This window comes from Aspergillus luchuensis, chromosome 5, assembly GCF_016861625.1.
Source record: "Aspergillus luchuensis IFO 4308 DNA, chromosome 5, nearly complete sequence".
Classification (NCBI taxonomy): domain Eukaryota; kingdom Fungi; phylum Ascomycota; class Eurotiomycetes; order Eurotiales; family Aspergillaceae; genus Aspergillus; species Aspergillus luchuensis.
This window is the reverse complement of record NC_054853.1, coordinates 4,473,536-4,489,049: the sequence shown is the minus strand read 5'-3', so window position 1 is coordinate 4,489,049 and position 15,514 is coordinate 4,473,536. Positions and strand designations below refer to the sequence as shown.

At 49.3% G+C, this 15,514-nt stretch overlaps 6 protein-coding genes across 6 annotated transcripts; 2 read left to right on the top strand and 4 right to left on the bottom strand.

The window, feature by feature from the left end:
* Positions 1 to 773: 773 nt before the first annotated feature.
* Positions 774 to 3,979, bottom strand: AKAW2_51473S (uncharacterized protein; the record flags this gene model as incomplete). The annotated part of the gene is made up of 5 exons (XM_041691406.1): positions 774 to 3,071; positions 3,131 to 3,444; positions 3,520 to 3,603; positions 3,656 to 3,739; positions 3,835 to 3,979. 5 exons carry the CDS (start codon positions 3,977 to 3,979, stop codon positions 774 to 776), a joined length of 2,925 nt encoding a protein of 974 aa, XP_041544894.1.
* Positions 3,980 to 6,183: 2,204 nt separating this feature from the next.
* psf3 (DNA replication protein PSF3) lies at positions 6,184 to 6,977 on the bottom strand (the record flags this gene model as incomplete). Its single annotated transcript, XM_041691405.1, has 5 exons — positions 6,184 to 6,330; positions 6,400 to 6,589; positions 6,653 to 6,711; positions 6,809 to 6,877; positions 6,936 to 6,977. 5 exons carry the CDS (start codon positions 6,975 to 6,977, stop codon positions 6,184 to 6,186), a joined length of 507 nt encoding a protein of 168 aa, XP_041544893.1.
* A 495-nt stretch (positions 6,978 to 7,472) lies between these two features.
* AKAW2_51471S (uncharacterized protein) lies at positions 7,473 to 8,441 on the bottom strand (the record flags this gene model as incomplete). The annotated part of the gene is made up of 3 exons (XM_041691404.1): positions 7,473 to 7,904; positions 7,987 to 8,166; positions 8,232 to 8,441. The coding sequence occupies 3 exons, from the start codon at positions 8,439 to 8,441 to the stop codon at positions 7,473 to 7,475; spliced, it is 822 nt and encodes a 273-aa protein (XP_041544892.1).
* A 701-nt stretch (positions 8,442 to 9,142) lies between these two features.
* Positions 9,143 to 10,025, bottom strand: AKAW2_51470S (uncharacterized protein; the record flags this gene model as incomplete). The annotated part of the gene is made up of 2 exons (XM_041691403.1): positions 9,143 to 9,802; positions 9,864 to 10,025. 2 exons carry the CDS (start codon positions 10,023 to 10,025, stop codon positions 9,143 to 9,145), a joined length of 822 nt encoding a protein of 273 aa, XP_041544891.1.
* A 1,149-nt stretch (positions 10,026 to 11,174) lies between these two features.
* TFB1 (TFIIH subunit TFB1 family protein) lies at positions 11,175 to 13,121 on the top strand (the record flags this gene model as incomplete). Its single annotated transcript, XM_041691402.1, has 2 exons — positions 11,175 to 11,322; positions 11,380 to 13,121. The coding sequence occupies 2 exons, from the start codon at positions 11,175 to 11,177 to the stop codon at positions 13,119 to 13,121; spliced, it is 1,890 nt and encodes a 629-aa protein (XP_041544890.1).
* A 320-nt stretch (positions 13,122 to 13,441) lies between these two features.
* On the top strand, positions 13,442 to 14,396 carry dscB (the record flags this gene model as incomplete). The annotated part of the gene is made up of 2 exons (XM_041691400.1): positions 13,442 to 13,708; positions 13,806 to 14,396. The coding sequence occupies 2 exons, from the start codon at positions 13,442 to 13,444 to the stop codon at positions 14,394 to 14,396; spliced, it is 858 nt and encodes a 285-aa protein (XP_041544889.1).
* Positions 14,397 to 15,514: the final 1,118 nt, after the last annotated feature.

Below are 15,514 nucleotides of genomic sequence, written 5' to 3'. Positions count from 1 at the left end.
GGAAGGTTTAAACCCCCCATCTCAACATATACTAGTATCTGCATATCCATAGCATTTTGTGGTACCTAACGCTAGATCTCTCGTCCACTGGAAAGAAACAATCAGATCAAAGAAGTTAGTTGGAAAGGGACCTTATAGGTCTCAGTAGACGGTCTTACTACTAAGTACTCTGCGTTCCATCTACTGTGGATTCCTAATCTCTCAACCACGGTATAATAAGGTACTAAATACCGACTGAATGCATGGAAGGGTTATGAGGGTTGGCTGTTTACGGTCTATATGGTGTTGTGCCGGTTCGTAGTACTGTAAGTTTCTGGATACTACCTCAAGGTTTGTTCTGGTTAATCACTGGATTAATTGATGATCAAGGAAGGCTATCAAGAAGTCCTTTGAAACGGTATACTGGTAATTTCGCAAGAATAACTAGTTGGTATGAATCACTGCTTGAAATCTCATCAAGAACGAACGATCACAACGTCAGGTATTGAAAAAAAAAATCACCAAAGCAAGAAGCACAAAATGATATCGTGTGCCAGCCAGATACCATGTGTATAGCAAGCAACAAAGAATTAGCAACCACCTCTAATGGCCCAAAAATAAAACGTCAGAAACGCGGTACTCTCTGCTGCGCATGCAATACTGGTACAAATCCGTGTCATCAGACATGTAACTCATGGGGTATCGTGATAGATCATAAACAGTCCCGGGAAAGATGCAAAGGAAAATAGAAAGGAAAGAAAGAAATTCGTAAGCGGGATAAGGCAACTGCCAATTTAGCCGCGACGAGCCCGTCGGTCGATGTACCTTGGTCGTCGGCCTGTTTCTTCGTCGTGGTTTGAATGTTTGGACTTCGAGGCAATGTCATCAATGGCAACGTTCATCGCGCCCATCTCAATGGTTCTACCGGAGTCAGAAGCACTCTTTCCTGACTCTGGAGTCGCCCGAGGAGGTCTGCTCTTGACCAAGGCAGTACTGGGCGCGCTGGCCTTCACGGGAAGCTCTGGTTCCGCCTTCTTCCCAAGCCCGCTAGCTCCTTTCACCCAGCTGAAGATTCCAAGGGAACTGCGCCGCTTGTGGTCCTTGGGGTCGGGCGGCGGCGGTTTGGCCACTGCATTGTTCATGAAGCCGGATTCGGTAAAGGAGTGTGGCAATGTCCGATGAATATCTCCCCGTTTGGCGTCGGCAGGCATTGGCACAGACGAAGAGAAACTGGAACTATTGCTTTCGGCTTTGAAAACCGTCTTAGTTGGTTTGGCTGGATTGTCATCGCGTGCTTTACGAATAATGGGAGGAGGAGCTCCATCGTCTGAATCCGAACCATCGAACATTAGGGAGGGCTGGAGACGACGAGGGGGCGCCGAACGTGCAAAGAAAGGAGGGCGGATGCTAATCTTGCGTCCGATCATCCGACGATCTAGTTCGGGCCCAGGCTCCAAGCCAGACTCTAGCGACTGTATATCCAGTGTGGGAATCATGGGAACATCCGAGTCCCTGATGGTGCTATCGATGCTGTGCCGACGACCAATAAAAGAAGACTGGCTGGTGATTCGCGTCTCCTGAGGTCGGGGGTTTTTCGATTTAGGCACAACAGGCATCATAGCAGACTTGTCCCGTCGGCGTTTGGCATCCGGCTTAGAAGCCTCAACCCAATCTTGGGGCGTCAAAGGAGGCGATGAAGACAAGGAGCTGTCAGATTCATCCTGTGCCATGGACCCATAGTAGCTATTATCGAGCTTTGAAAGAACCCTGTCAAGGCCTTCACCATTGAGAAATGCATTCTGGCCAATATACCCAAGGCTCTTCTTGTCGAGGGTTTCTGGGCAATATAGCCTTTTATCCCGCGATGTGAGGCTGTTCAAGGGGAAGAAAGTAGGCGATTCTTCCTCATCGGTGTCAGGTCGATGTAAAGTGGCATCACTTACATTCATATCCACGCTACCAACCGCTGCACTGTTAGTGGAGTTACGCCTCGTTGTAAGTGCCCCTGCAGAACGCGGACGACCGTGTCCGGCCGTCATAGCTTGATCAACAAGGCTCTTTTCCGCAACAATGCTGCCGTTCGACCGGTTGGGACCAGTGGCGTACGCCGTACTCATAGTGTCTGGAGTAGGGGGTAATCTCGAACCTCCAAACACGCTATCCACTCGTGTTTTCTGGCTCGAGCTATTGTATGAGTCACTGTCAAAGCTTGGTTTACCCGTCTGTCTGAGAAGATTTGAGGGCAATATATCCTGTTCCGGCACATCTTCCAGGAAGGCATCACGTTGTGGCTGGATCCAAGATTCAATCAGGCTTTTACTGGCGGAATCCTCAACCGTTCCTTTGGGAGCCTCCGAGACCCCTGATGAGTCTCGCTCTTTGATCGGGATATCCAACCGATCGCTTGCTTCTTCATGCGGGTACAATTCGCTGCATTCGCTCAGAGCACTAAGCCGTGGGGACTCGGGCTCGAGGAAATCACTCATAGATTGCAGACTTTCTGATTTCGTCATGTCACTCAAGGCTGAACGAGACCGGTCGTCGGCTGTAGCTGAGGTGGTCTGCAGTGTTGTGGGACTCTTATGATCATCGGACAACAATGAGGGAGCTCGCTTGAGCTGATGCGAATCCGAAGATGACCGCCGATGCTTCGAACGGGCAGTACCCCGCCACGAGGATGTTCTCTCCGGGATGTCAATAGCGGCAAACGTGGTATTCTGCCTGGGAGTCGTAGCACCGGGATCGTCGTCTTCGAACCCGCGAGTGGTAGAAGGTGTCGATGGATTTTCCCCAGCTTCCAACTGGGCCACTTTATTCTCCAGAAGGCAGATCATATCTACGGCCTCGGTGATTGCTTGGTCCCGCTTGTCAACCTCATGTCGTAGTTGCTCATTGGATTCCCTTAGTCGCTGGTTATCTGACTCGGCATCCCTCAGTTCTTGAACCTCGTCTTCCAGGCCTCGCAAGCGCTCAAGTTCCTCTTCCAGTTGCTCCATACGCTGTAGTTTCTTCTCCAAAGTGGCCATTTGTTGCACACGGTGGAATATTTCGAGCTTCAAGTCGAAGTTTTGTTTATTAATCTTGGAGACGTACTGCCATTTGGTCAGTCAGTCTATAGGCCACATGGATCGAATGACCCAGAGACACTTACCTCGCCCATTTCTCTGACCCCCATTTCATGCGGCTGCCTGAGACCCGACGAAAGCGCGGTCTGAATTTTCCGCTGTTTCTCCGAGCCCACCTCTTCCTGCGACTGCGATCGGGATTGCGACTGGGACTGTGCGGGGGATTGAGATCGAGACTGGGGCCGGGAGTGAGATCGTTCTGGCGTGCGCGGGGCGCCCTGACCAGCGTCCTCCGACGCAGTTCCCTTGGGAACTCGATTTGCGCGTTGTTCTTTGAGAAGATCCTGGAGAAGGGCCGAAGAAGGGTTGACGAGCGATGGAGGGACAGGTTCCGGAGTTCCTGTGTGTCCATCACTAGTCAGCGTGTGCGCTCGCTCCCTCCTGCGTGAAGTTTGCGGTGATGCCATATGCGTACCGGCGCCAGATCGCTGCGGCGTTCTCGGCGTTGCGGTCCTGGGGGTCATCGACATCGGTGAAGCGTCGTTCAACCACGACATTTCTATAGTCCGATCAATACCACTGCACGCCCGATGCTGGGAAGAATTCCGCACCTGAATTCATTTGCGGCGAAGAGTCCATGGCGACGGTTCCCTTGACCCGGGCGAGGGCAAGAGGCTTTGGGGGAGCAGACCGGCCTGCATGGGAGAAGAGGATCAGTCCAGTGTCTTTTGTTTGTCTCAAGTATCCCTTGGGTGACAATCAAGGGATGAAAGGATAGTCAATAGCTCACGCTTCAGCTTCGGTTCGGGTTTGAGGGAGGCCGTCTCGGTCGGAGGCGAGGTGTTTGAAGAGGAGGGAAATGAGCAATGGCGCAGGGAAGAAGGGGCAGTTGACTGCACTGAGACGGTGCTCCGTCTTTGGATATTTCGGTCCATGTTGCGTGTGTGTGTCTGCGGGTGAGATGGGCCAAAGTTGCCTAGCTAATGCGCATAATTGACAAGATGCGCGATGCCAGTTAGACTGCAGTAGGTTCGCAGGATCGTATCCACTAGGCGCGAGTTCGTTCAGAAGGATCGGGGAGGGAGTCGACCGATAGAGCAAGGAGGAAAAAGCAATGTCTCAGGCGGAAGGTGAGAAAACGCGACTAGGAAGGGCGATTGGTGACGAAACTAGGCCCACTGCGCGTCCAAGCGTCTAGTGGGAACGGCGAGGAGGGGATCCAGAAGTGGAGGAAGTGTAAGTTCGGACGGGAAGAACAAAGACAGAAGCGAGAAAAAGAAGGATCAAGTCAAGACGTGAGGGGAGCGAAAGAGAAAAAGTGTGAGGAGAAAGTGTGACGAGTCGATCGTTGGATCCTCACAGCCAAGAAAGGGGACCGAGTGACAGGAAGATGATCTCCACACATGCATCCATCCATGGAGGGAGGGAGGGATTCGTTAGTGAGAGCGATCCGGATCTTGAGTTTCTCGGTATGTATGCATGCAGGCATGCGTTGGATTTTGGGAAGTTACTGTGGTATGGACGGAAGGTTGCCAAGCAACAAAGAAGGTTGACTGAACAACGAAATGCCAGCGAGGGGGGGAAGCAGAAGAATTTGAGGATGAAGTGAATGCGTGATGATGATTGTGATGAATGCAAGCAGGCAGGTAGGCAAGTAGGGCAGTCTGGATGGTCTTGGATCGAGGGAGGGGAAAAGGCGTGCAAAGCAACGAGATAGGCTCAAGGAACAAACGATCGCAGGGCACTAAAACCCGGGCTAAAATGGCCTTAGCGGAGCACCAGCAAGTCAGGAACTGGATCCCGGTCCCGCTCTTCCCACCATCTCCCAGGCAGGCTTAGTGCGGTTTAGTGCAGTGGATTTAGTGGATGGTCTCCGATGGCTGGGCCGGCTGAACCTGAACTTAAGCTTCCAATCGCCTTTCTCCTTCTGCTATTGTCCTGAATTTGAGGACCACCAATAGATAGGGTGGCTGGTCAAGTGTAGTGGTTGGAAAAGCCCGTACCTTTTTACTATTTTTTCTTGTTACCACACTCCATCCCTACTGTAACCTCTCCCTATTGCTCCATGATCCATCCCTCAACTGATCACACGCATCTTTACGGAGGATATACAAGGATCGCTACCACTGAATCAAAGGGACGGGAATCATCAATGTCTGTGCCCTTTTCCCCCACTTTATCGGTTAAAATCTCACGATTCCACTACCCCTCCTCGCCATCAAATCTATCTACCATCAATCTAGTATAATCATCCCCAGTGTAGCCGCCCGGAATTGCAGCAGAATCTGATCCGTCAACTTGCCCTCCCTTTTTTTCCTTCAAGCTGCCCCACGTTCCAGGGACCCATCGGCCGCCCGTGGTTCTCCCCTCCCCACTACACCAGTCCGTCTGCAATCATCGTCTCATCATCCCCATCGCTCTCAGCTTTAGTCCTTCATCTTCGCCCCGTGACAGATAACTCGCCCCATCGTTCTTCCCGTGGCTCGTCTCGGTCACCCAGAAATAGAATTTCTCTTTTTTCTTTGGTTTCCCCTTTTCCTTTTTCAATCTTCCCAGCTCTCCCAGCTCGTGGGCCTTCAAACACAACCCCTCGGTTATGCCGGTCGTAGGCGCTTTTTACTCCGCCAGTCGGAGTTGACATGTCCTTTCAGTCATTCTTATCTCGGGGAGCATTGAGCTCGTGACTTCCCTCCATATCTCCGGAGCACGGAGTACAGTACATGAAGATCAGGAATCTGCGTGAGGGGTTATCCGCAGCGATTGACCGGAACTTTCAGATGATGGGTTTCGGGTAACTGTTTCATGTTGTTCCTTCAATTAATCGAGTGCCGGCAGGACATTAATTGAGCCGTTTCAAGTCTTTACTTCCAGAACCAGATGTCAACCATTATGACCACATTTGCCAACCAGACCCCTACATAGTAAATCCAAGGATAATGAATATTATAGTCATCACATTTTGATACTTCATAATTACTCTTAGTCTTCTGTTAAATTTATGTTCATACCGGCGAGCACAGCTCAACCTTTCACCAACCATACCTTCCACTCACTACCATCACTTCTTCTTCGCCTCTCCAGCCCAGACCCGCGTGTCCTTAGCACTATCATGCGCAACTCGGAAAACTATCCACAAATATCAGTAATTAGCAACACAGACACAACGGTGGAACATACGCTGTCTCTCCGTCTCATCCAACCCTCGCAAGAAATCCGCTCCCTGCCCTAAAGCACCCTGCGGATTATGCGCATGATCCGCAATGACCGCTGAACGCTTCTTAAACGTCTATCATCATCGTCATCACAATTAGCCACATCAATCCCCCCTTCCCCCGGGTTACAAAAAGCACCATACATTACTCAAAACCTCCACCAATTCCTCCTCCTCAAACAGCTCCAGAATTCGCTCACTCAAACTATAGAAATGCGGTGCCAGGGACCGCAGATCCACCGTCCGAGGATCAGCCTTCAAGGCATTCATGACTCGTTCTGAAAGCGCGGAGGGGAGATCCAGCGTGACTAGTCGAGATGTTCCCAGGCGGGCACTGCGATAGTTAGACAATACTACCATCTCTCCAAGATATTGATAGTGAAGGATTGAAACTCACCCGATAGAAAGCATCTCACCCAGCCATAACGGCAAATCAATGCGCGTTCCTGCTTTGATCTAGATAGTGCACACACACGACACACCACATATTTAGCAAGACACACTTCCATGCACAAAAATATAAATCAACAAGCACATAAGACAGGAAACATACATTTTCCCCCGCATTCCCCTCCAAAATACCAAGACCAGGTACGTCCAATTCAAACGTGCAGGGTAGTTTCTGAATAGATCGGATGTGTAAGAATGAGCCCATGCATGCAGTTTCATTTCCCACCTACTTGGGAATCTGTCAAGATGGCATCAATGTCATAGTACGACATTTTCAACGAGAAGTTTATTCGTGTATAACTAGATAATCAACAGTAAATTTAGTTATTGATATCTTTTCATATAGGTGGAGGGTTCAAACTCGTCCTTCTTTCCTTTCGAGGCGCGTCCCGCATGGCGCGCTGTCACGTGCGGGGAATCTTTACTTTGCGGTTAGCCAATGGGAGGGGAGATATTTACAGTCGGTGCTACAACACTAATAAGTAAGTAATTTGTAAGATAGGGTTTAGGTGTCGACGACGATAATTACTGGTTGTATTTTGATGCTGTGCTTTTATAATATTGATGAGTATTTGCATTTATGTCAGGTTGGAACTGAAGGAGAAGATGGTTGTTATACACTCGATGACGTCACTCATATTTTTGGTAGGAGGAAGGTATTCATCGAAGGTAGTACTAGCAATGTTTGCAGCTAATTACTAAATGTTCACTAAAAATACTTTGTATACAGCAATTAGAAAGATGGTCTTGATTGAATCTGTATTATGCTAGTAGTACCACGAATCTGGTACTTGTGGTCCGAAATCGTTGCGCAATTCCATCCCCAAGAAAGCGTCCTCCAGATTCCGAAACATAGCCGGACGACCTTCATCTTCTTCGGTGCAGACGAGGAACAATTTAAGCCACTCAAAACTTGAAATGCCGGTATAATACTCTATACCTAGGGAGGCCCTCACTACCCGCAAAGCTTGCCTCGCGGTGACTGTGATCCTTTTTCCCGGATCGAATAGCAGAGCCAGTCGAAGCGCATCTGTCCCATGGTGAATACCTCTTGCGGTATCAAGCTCTCTCCAAGATGAGGAGGGTAGATAATCAGGGTGGGTGTCGTACATTTTAGACGTCATGAGATCTATCTTGTTAACAAACGGTAGATATGGCGGACGAAGATCGTACAGACTCTGCATTCCTGGTAATTTTCTCTAATGGCATAGTTAGATTGTGATCATGTCATAAACAATGACGCAGGTCGTAAGCTTTATGAGATCGTTAATATGCACTTACGTCCGACGGGATCACCTTGAAGTCGATCCTCAGTTTGCCTCTGTGTGTCCACATATAAAGCGTTTCACGGTGTTTGATGAAGTGCTTCGAGTCATGCCAGTGCAGTGCATTCATGAGGTCTTCCAGGGTCGAATCTCCTAAGTCCAGGACGACGTCAATATCTTCATTCCTAGCAGGAGCCTACTCATTTAGTTAGTCAATAGAATGCTTCCTTCGTAAGTGGTTTTGTAATTAGATCCACTTACAATGCTGGGCAAACGATCCGGACAATAACGCATGACAGCAAGCCCTCCTGTTATTCCCACGAATGTTATACCCAAGTAATCTCGCTCTTTCAGTATCCGTATCCATCCGAGCAAACATGATGCAGCGCCGAAGAGCGTTGTACTGCTTGGATACAGTTCATCCGGATACGCCCTATTGACTTCGTCGATAGTTAGATTATCGAGACGCATTTTGCTGATGAGTATTCGATCTTGTAGTCGTCTGACAGATCTATGTAGACAGGAAACAGATGGGACAAGAATTGTGGGGTTACTTTATAGTCAACAGCGTGACAAAGAAACGTTAGGGTGGTCAGTTGTGGCGTAGTAGAGCTATAGTTCGCTTGCTAGGCACCGGCTGCACCCTATTAGCACAAGTATTGCACTTGGTATCTTTAAGACATTCTGAAAGCTTGGACAAAGGAGTATTAACTTTGAGACAATGCAAAGTGTCCCCAAGCAATTACTGGGAAACTTCTTTGTAACGGGATATTAGCGGGTTCATTGTTGACCTTTGACCTTGTACACTCGTATAATGCAACTATGAACACATGGCTATCACCGATCGTATACTCTCGGATATGGATTTAGACAGGTGAGGTTATATAATTGACTGCAGGCTCCAGTCAAGCAGAACTTAGATCAACCAGAACTTAGATCAACGGATATATGACACATCTAATAATTATTAGCTCTACTACAATCAAAAATTTTCAAATGACTTGTCCACATTATGCAATATACCGGGTAGGGTGCCTCAGACGAAGATGTATGCCCATACAGCCATACGGCCCGAACACCCCAATTCCCTTCACAATGGAACTCTATAACATACACACATCTCAAAGGAAAGAATATGGTCCACTTTATTATGAAAGAATCCCTCATGGTTATCATTCATCTTCATCTGCCATGAGAAGTAAAGATAGCTTCGTCTTCTCGATCATGTCATCCCGTAATCTAGATATATAATTCTTCACCTCACACGGACTCTTCTTCGTCTCCCCGTCGAAATAAAACTTCACAAAGCCACGCGCTACATCTCCCAACACATCCCAACTCGGAACAAGCTCATAGTCCCCGCTTTCATTGATATGATCCAGCAGCTCACTCAAGTATCCATACCAGATAGAAGACGTAGGGTCCTGAGGCCACTCTCTCACCATAAGAAGGACTACAGCGTCAATGAACCGGGCTGGCTTTGGAATTTTGATCGAACGAATAGACTGCCAACGACCATTTCCAGCTTCATCATTGTAGTCTGGTAGCCGAGGATCATCAACTAGCATATAGTCCGGATCATCCAATGGTGGTAATCGCGTGGGAACCGGCGCCAGGTCAATAAACAGGTCGTTCATCTTATATAAGAGCACGACGTGATTGTACGGTCTGTTCAGCCGCGGTTGGACATGGTAGTGATATGCCGGTGCAAAAGGCCTCTTGTTGGGCCGGTATCCCTCGCAGTAAGACCTATGGCAACTGTGGAAACCGGCCTCTTGGAGAAGGGAGTCTGCTTCTGCGATGTAGAAGTTGGGGATTACCCAGGTGGAACTCTGGAAGTAGTTAGTCTTGACTTTACTGTATTTGGGCTGGAATGAAAAATCGTCATCTTACCTTCTGCTCCTGCACAAGTCCATAGACGCTCATTAGCCCGTGACCGCAGAACACGTTGGGCACTCCACCATCATCTAGCGCCCCCGCAATAATGTTTTCTAGTTTATAGTCGATATGAGTGGGAGCTTTCGCTCCAGACTCTTCGGACTGTGAACTCCCCATATCGTAGGACTTTTGTGTCGACATGTAGTATAGACTTGGTTGGAAACCGACTTCTGAGACTAAGTGGGGCGTTCTCTTTATATCAGAGTGCTCTAGACGCGAGTTATAGTTATAGATGGGATTTCCCTAATTCAATCTTTTTATTCTCCTGGTAGAGTCTTAGCACTCTTTGAACATGAACATCAGGAGGCATCAGCTCGATGTACTGCGCCTTTGGATAAGCGAATTTGTCGTTTTTAAGTGTTTTCCACCTCCATTAGATGCCAGAGCAGCGGATATAAGGGCTCCCTGACCGCATTACTTCCGGGAAGTGGAAAGTTACACAGCATTTCACCGTCTGAACTTAAACTATTGAATCAACTCTTTGTTCAATTCTTGCTTTAGTTACCATTCTTATGCGTGTCTCAAGGAAAGGTCCGTCGACGTCTAGTATGCAAATGCCCTTATTGTTCGAGATATGCCGTTGGTGCATCTTTCAATAACATCCAGCCTTTCATGAAATATTGATTCTCGCTTCAATGACCGGTATATTCCACTAAAATTGGTCGAACATCGCTGTGGATAGTTTCTGGTGACAAGAAAAAGGATAGAAGTTGAAGGACAAGTCGGTTGCACTCTCCCAATCTAACGAAAAAGCCCGAACATATTTCTTTCTATTTGTAGCTACCATGCAGTACTTTCAAATGGAGTCGCTACTGAACTTGTCTAGTCCCTAAGATGACATAGTAAAACTTCTTGTCGAAGAAACCCCAATGGATATCTCATTGCACCCTTGGCATCCGTACTATGTATGCTATGCTCTCGGAAATCACTAGATTTAACAAAGAAATTGTCGGCTAAAACTATCCAGCCTGACATACTCATCACTTACATTCTGTCTATGACTGCAAAACTGTACTTCAAGGTTGGCTTGTTAGGGCTGCCATCCTGACTAAGCAAGCAAGTCACATGTCGCAGTATATCTATCACGTGCCTCCATCTTGACTGATTGCGGAACTTCGTACTTTTCACAAACTCGCATCTTAACCCATCCACTCAAACCTCTCGCGTCTTTGAAGGCCCTGTCCTTCTGATTCTCCCGTGGGATTTTAATCTCCCGATGGGTGGATCCCTAGACGCCGCCCAGGACAGTGGACGCTGTCGAGATCCATGACGATGGCACCTCCGAGCGGGTCGGCGGCATACAAGAAGAAAGATGGCACCCTGACCATAGCCCAGGACCGCCAGTCGATCTCTTGGATCCCGGCGGCTGGCGGTGCAGCTGGTGCAATTACTCTTCCTGTTGCTCAGATTACCAGTACGTCGTGGTCTTTACCTTGATTCACCGGGCGCGATTATACTGACTATGAGATAGATTTGCAACAGACCCCCGCCAGTAACCCGAAAGTGATGCTGAAGATCTTTGTCCTCCCTCCGAACGCCCCCGCCAGCTCACCCGAACAATATGTCTTTTCCTTCACAGCTGGAGCGAACGCGCGACCGGAAGCTGATGCCATCAGAGATGCGCTCAGTGCCGCTATCCAAGCTGCAAAGACAGCTCAGAGTGCACCCGTTAAAGAAGGCGTTTCTCCTGCTATGGCCATTGCGAATGCGGTTTCATCGGCAGGGAAAGAGAAGAGCCCGTGGGATGATGACAAACGGCTTCAAGGAGATGTGGAGCTGCAGCAGTCGCTGCTGAAATCGAATTCGACTCTGCAGCGCATGTTCATGGAGTCATTACACACCAAGCCGGATACGCTGTCTGCTTCACAATTCATGACGCAGTTCTGGTCTACTCGACTTCATCTTTTGCGCGCACATGCGATCGAACGGTCGCAGACACGCGGATCGTACAATGTGCTGTCGACATTGAAGCCGCGGGTGGAGGATAGCGTGACAAAGCTGAATATTAGCAAGGAGCAGATCCAGTTGATTTTTAATCAGCACCCGCTTGTGAAGCGGGTATACGACGAGAATGTACCCAAGCTTAGCGAGCAGCAATTCTGGTCTCGGTTTTTCCAGAGTCGGCTGTTTAAGAAACTGCGCGGTGAGCGCATCTCTGAAACGGATCCCACGGACATAATCCTGGATAAATACCTCAAGGCGGATGAGTCGGGAAATTTACCGCGCGATGCGCATGTTCCACATTTCCTAGATTTGGCTGGAAATGAAGTGAACAACAGTCAACGGCAAGGCAACCGACCCGATCTCGACATGCGCCCGTCCTCTGTGGAAAAGGTGCCCATTATCCGCACACTGAACAGTCTGAGTGAGAAGATTATGGCGAACGTTGCACCAGCCGATGGCGAGGCGGATGGCAAGACGGGTGAGGATGGGACATACAACGAGCTGCAGCTGCGCGATTTACGCGGGGACGAGGAACAGCAACGTATTCTCCTCAACGTGAAGGACCAGAGTCGCTTTTTCTCGTCGCATTCGAAATCTGCGGAGGATGAGCAAAACAAGCTATTTGCCCAGCAGGATCCGAATCAGATACTCGGAAAGCTACGGGGAGATCTAGAAGAAAATTTGCCAGAGGGCGGAGCCGCGCCGCTGGGGAGACTGGTAGAACCGCAGGAGGATGACGACGAGGATCAACAAAAGTTCGAAGACGTGATTGGTTCTAGGGTGAATTTGAAGCGCGCCTCAAACCAAATTCTCGAAGCGATCCGTGACCGCCGATCCCAAACAGAGGGATCAGGCAATGCCGGCACGTACGGTTTGTCGACTGCGTTGTACGACCGGTTGACGCTGACGCATGCCACGACGACTGAATTCTTGCATCAATTCTGGCAGGCATTCCTATCTGGGAATCCGGATCGCGCGGGTGAGGTAGCTTCGCTCGTGGAGTCCCTAAACAGAGCCATGGAGCGCATAAAATCAGTGGCGCAAGACGCAGAGGCAGAGCGGCAAGTTGAGGTTGATCGACTGAAGCAGCATGCCCGGGAAGTGCTGGAAAGGACAGGAAGGAAGCTCAAGCTCAATCTCGCTGGTGTGGCTGGAGGTGAACAGGCTGTCAATCGACTACTGGGGCCGACCAATCGGGCGTTGGAAACGGCGCTGGCAAAGTACAACCAGGCGTTGGCTGAAGAAATGAAGGAAATGCCATCTGCGTGATATGGCGATAATGTATGATAGAATAGACATAAATGACTATTAACGATTCATTGTAATGTCAATCAGGACTCTTAAGTACTTCGATCGGCATGCCGAGCCCTCCGCTCTCCGCCCCCTCCGCCTCGGCCCGCCCTTCACGCGACGTGTCCCTCACTTCCTCCACCTTCCTTCCAGCTTGTCAGACCAGCATCGCGACCACCAGGACGCTCCACTAATAAGACATCGCCTTCATGCTCTAGTTATTGTTTAATATTCAGGAGAAATTACCTCCAGTTCCATATTCTAAATAAATTTAATAAATTCACAATAACATCTCGAAGATGTTAACCTCCGGACTCACCAACGCCTCGATCTCCAAATCCCTCCTCATCTACACCATCGCCTCCTCAGTGGCTCTCGCCATTTTCGACCTTAAACACCTCACTAGTATCCAAGTCGCGCCACACATCTGGCAATATGGACAGTTCTGGCGCATTCTGGTGTGGCAAGTAGCCGGATTCGCGAACTCGACGGAGGCGCTGTTCGCCGCGATGCTAGTGTATCATCTACGAGTTGTCGAACGCGCTTGGGGAAAAAGAAAGTTTGCCGTACGTCACTCTATTCTACCTTACTTTTTCTTATACCATTCTACATCTGCAAGCTATACTATCGATGCAGTACTAACAAGCAATAATGGCTTAATAGACCTTCCTCCTCACCACACTCCCTTACACAACCCTCCTCCCACCTCTCCTCCTCATCCTCGTCCTCCGACCCATCACCCTCGAGAAAATGAACTACCTTCCCTCCGGACCCGTAGCGACCATCTTCGCCTTATTAGCGCAATACCACGCCTCAATCCCATCTACCTTCCGCTACCGGATCTCCACGTCATCTGCTTCTGATTCGAACGAGACGAAAGACCAACCGCAACAGAGCAGCAAGTCCCTTACTCTTACACTGTCTGATAAATCTACAACGTATATTGTCGCTGCGCAATTGGCTTTGTCGCAGTTCCCGGCGATGGTCGTCCCCGCTGCGGTGGGATGGCTGGTTGGTGTGGCCTGGCGGATGGAGTTTCTGCCTGGGACTGGCGCGTGGAGGGTCCCGGCGTGGATGGTGGGGGAGAAAGAGCGGAGGGTTGTAAATGGAGCTGGAGGGGCAGATGGTGGGAGATATGAGGATCTGAGGAGGAGGTTGGAGGGAGAGGCTATTGCGGCGTCGGCGAGTTCGTCGGCTACGGGTGCGACGGGGGATGCTGCGGGACAGAGGTTTAGGAGGAGTGGGGGGATATAGATTAGAGGGTTCATTCCATGTAGTTATTACGATATAGGAGTGTTCGATAACTTCAATTGTTCAAAGCTTATGGGTTATACTAATTGTATAGGAGCTTTCAGTGAGTTTGAGCGAAGTTAATACCAACCTAGAGTGTATTATATGAGATGTTGTTTTAATATAATAATATGCAGGTATCCTTTGCAACCTCGCTTCATTGGCTATTGACACCAGTCTTTATGTATTCCAGGAGGTGTTTCCAGACTCGTCAAAAAGCCAAGTTGTTCTCCGGCATAACACGCGGCGCTTTGACCGCCGAGGCCTGTGATATACTATAATTGGCATCTAGACCGCACGTGAGTCCACTGTTATCGCGTGTTGTGGCGGTAGGTACTGGCAGAATCCGGCCAGCTGAACTCTCTCCATGATCAGTCGCTGATTATCGTCTCCTATTGATTGCCCTTCGGTGCCAGCTCTACGATACACTGACATCCATGCGGATCCACCTACCTTCCTCGGTTGCATTCATATTATCATATATGAATAGGACATGATCGTTGAATCTTCCTTCAATGGTTCCAACTACCAGCTATGCTAGCTCATTCCTTCGGTATGGGTTGTCCCGCCGGTTTAGCCTGCGCCGGCGCTTCCTCCAGGGTCTGTTACTTTGTATGGTGACCTGGACGATACTGGAAACCCTTTATATCCATCATCAGGCTTCTACTGTGGATGTGGCCAAGGACCACCTGTCACCTCGACCCGAGCGGCTGTTCATCGCGAGCATGCACTGGAACAACGAACCAATCCTGCGAAGCCATTGGAATGATGCGGTGATTAATCTAGCAAAAACTTTTGGACCAGATAATGTTTTTGTGAGCGTCTACGAGAGTGGGAGTTGGGATGATTCCAAGGGGGCTCTCCGCGACCTTGACGCTGGGTTGGACCAACTTGGCGTGCGGCGCAACATCACCCTATCAGACACGACACATCAGGATGAGCTATCCGCTCGTCCTCGAGAAGGCTGGATCGATACACCTCGCCAAAAGAAGGAACTCAGACGCATTCCTTATCTTGCACGGCTACGCAATCTGACCTTGCAACCACTGGAAGACTTGTCGCAGCAAGGCATCACATTTGAC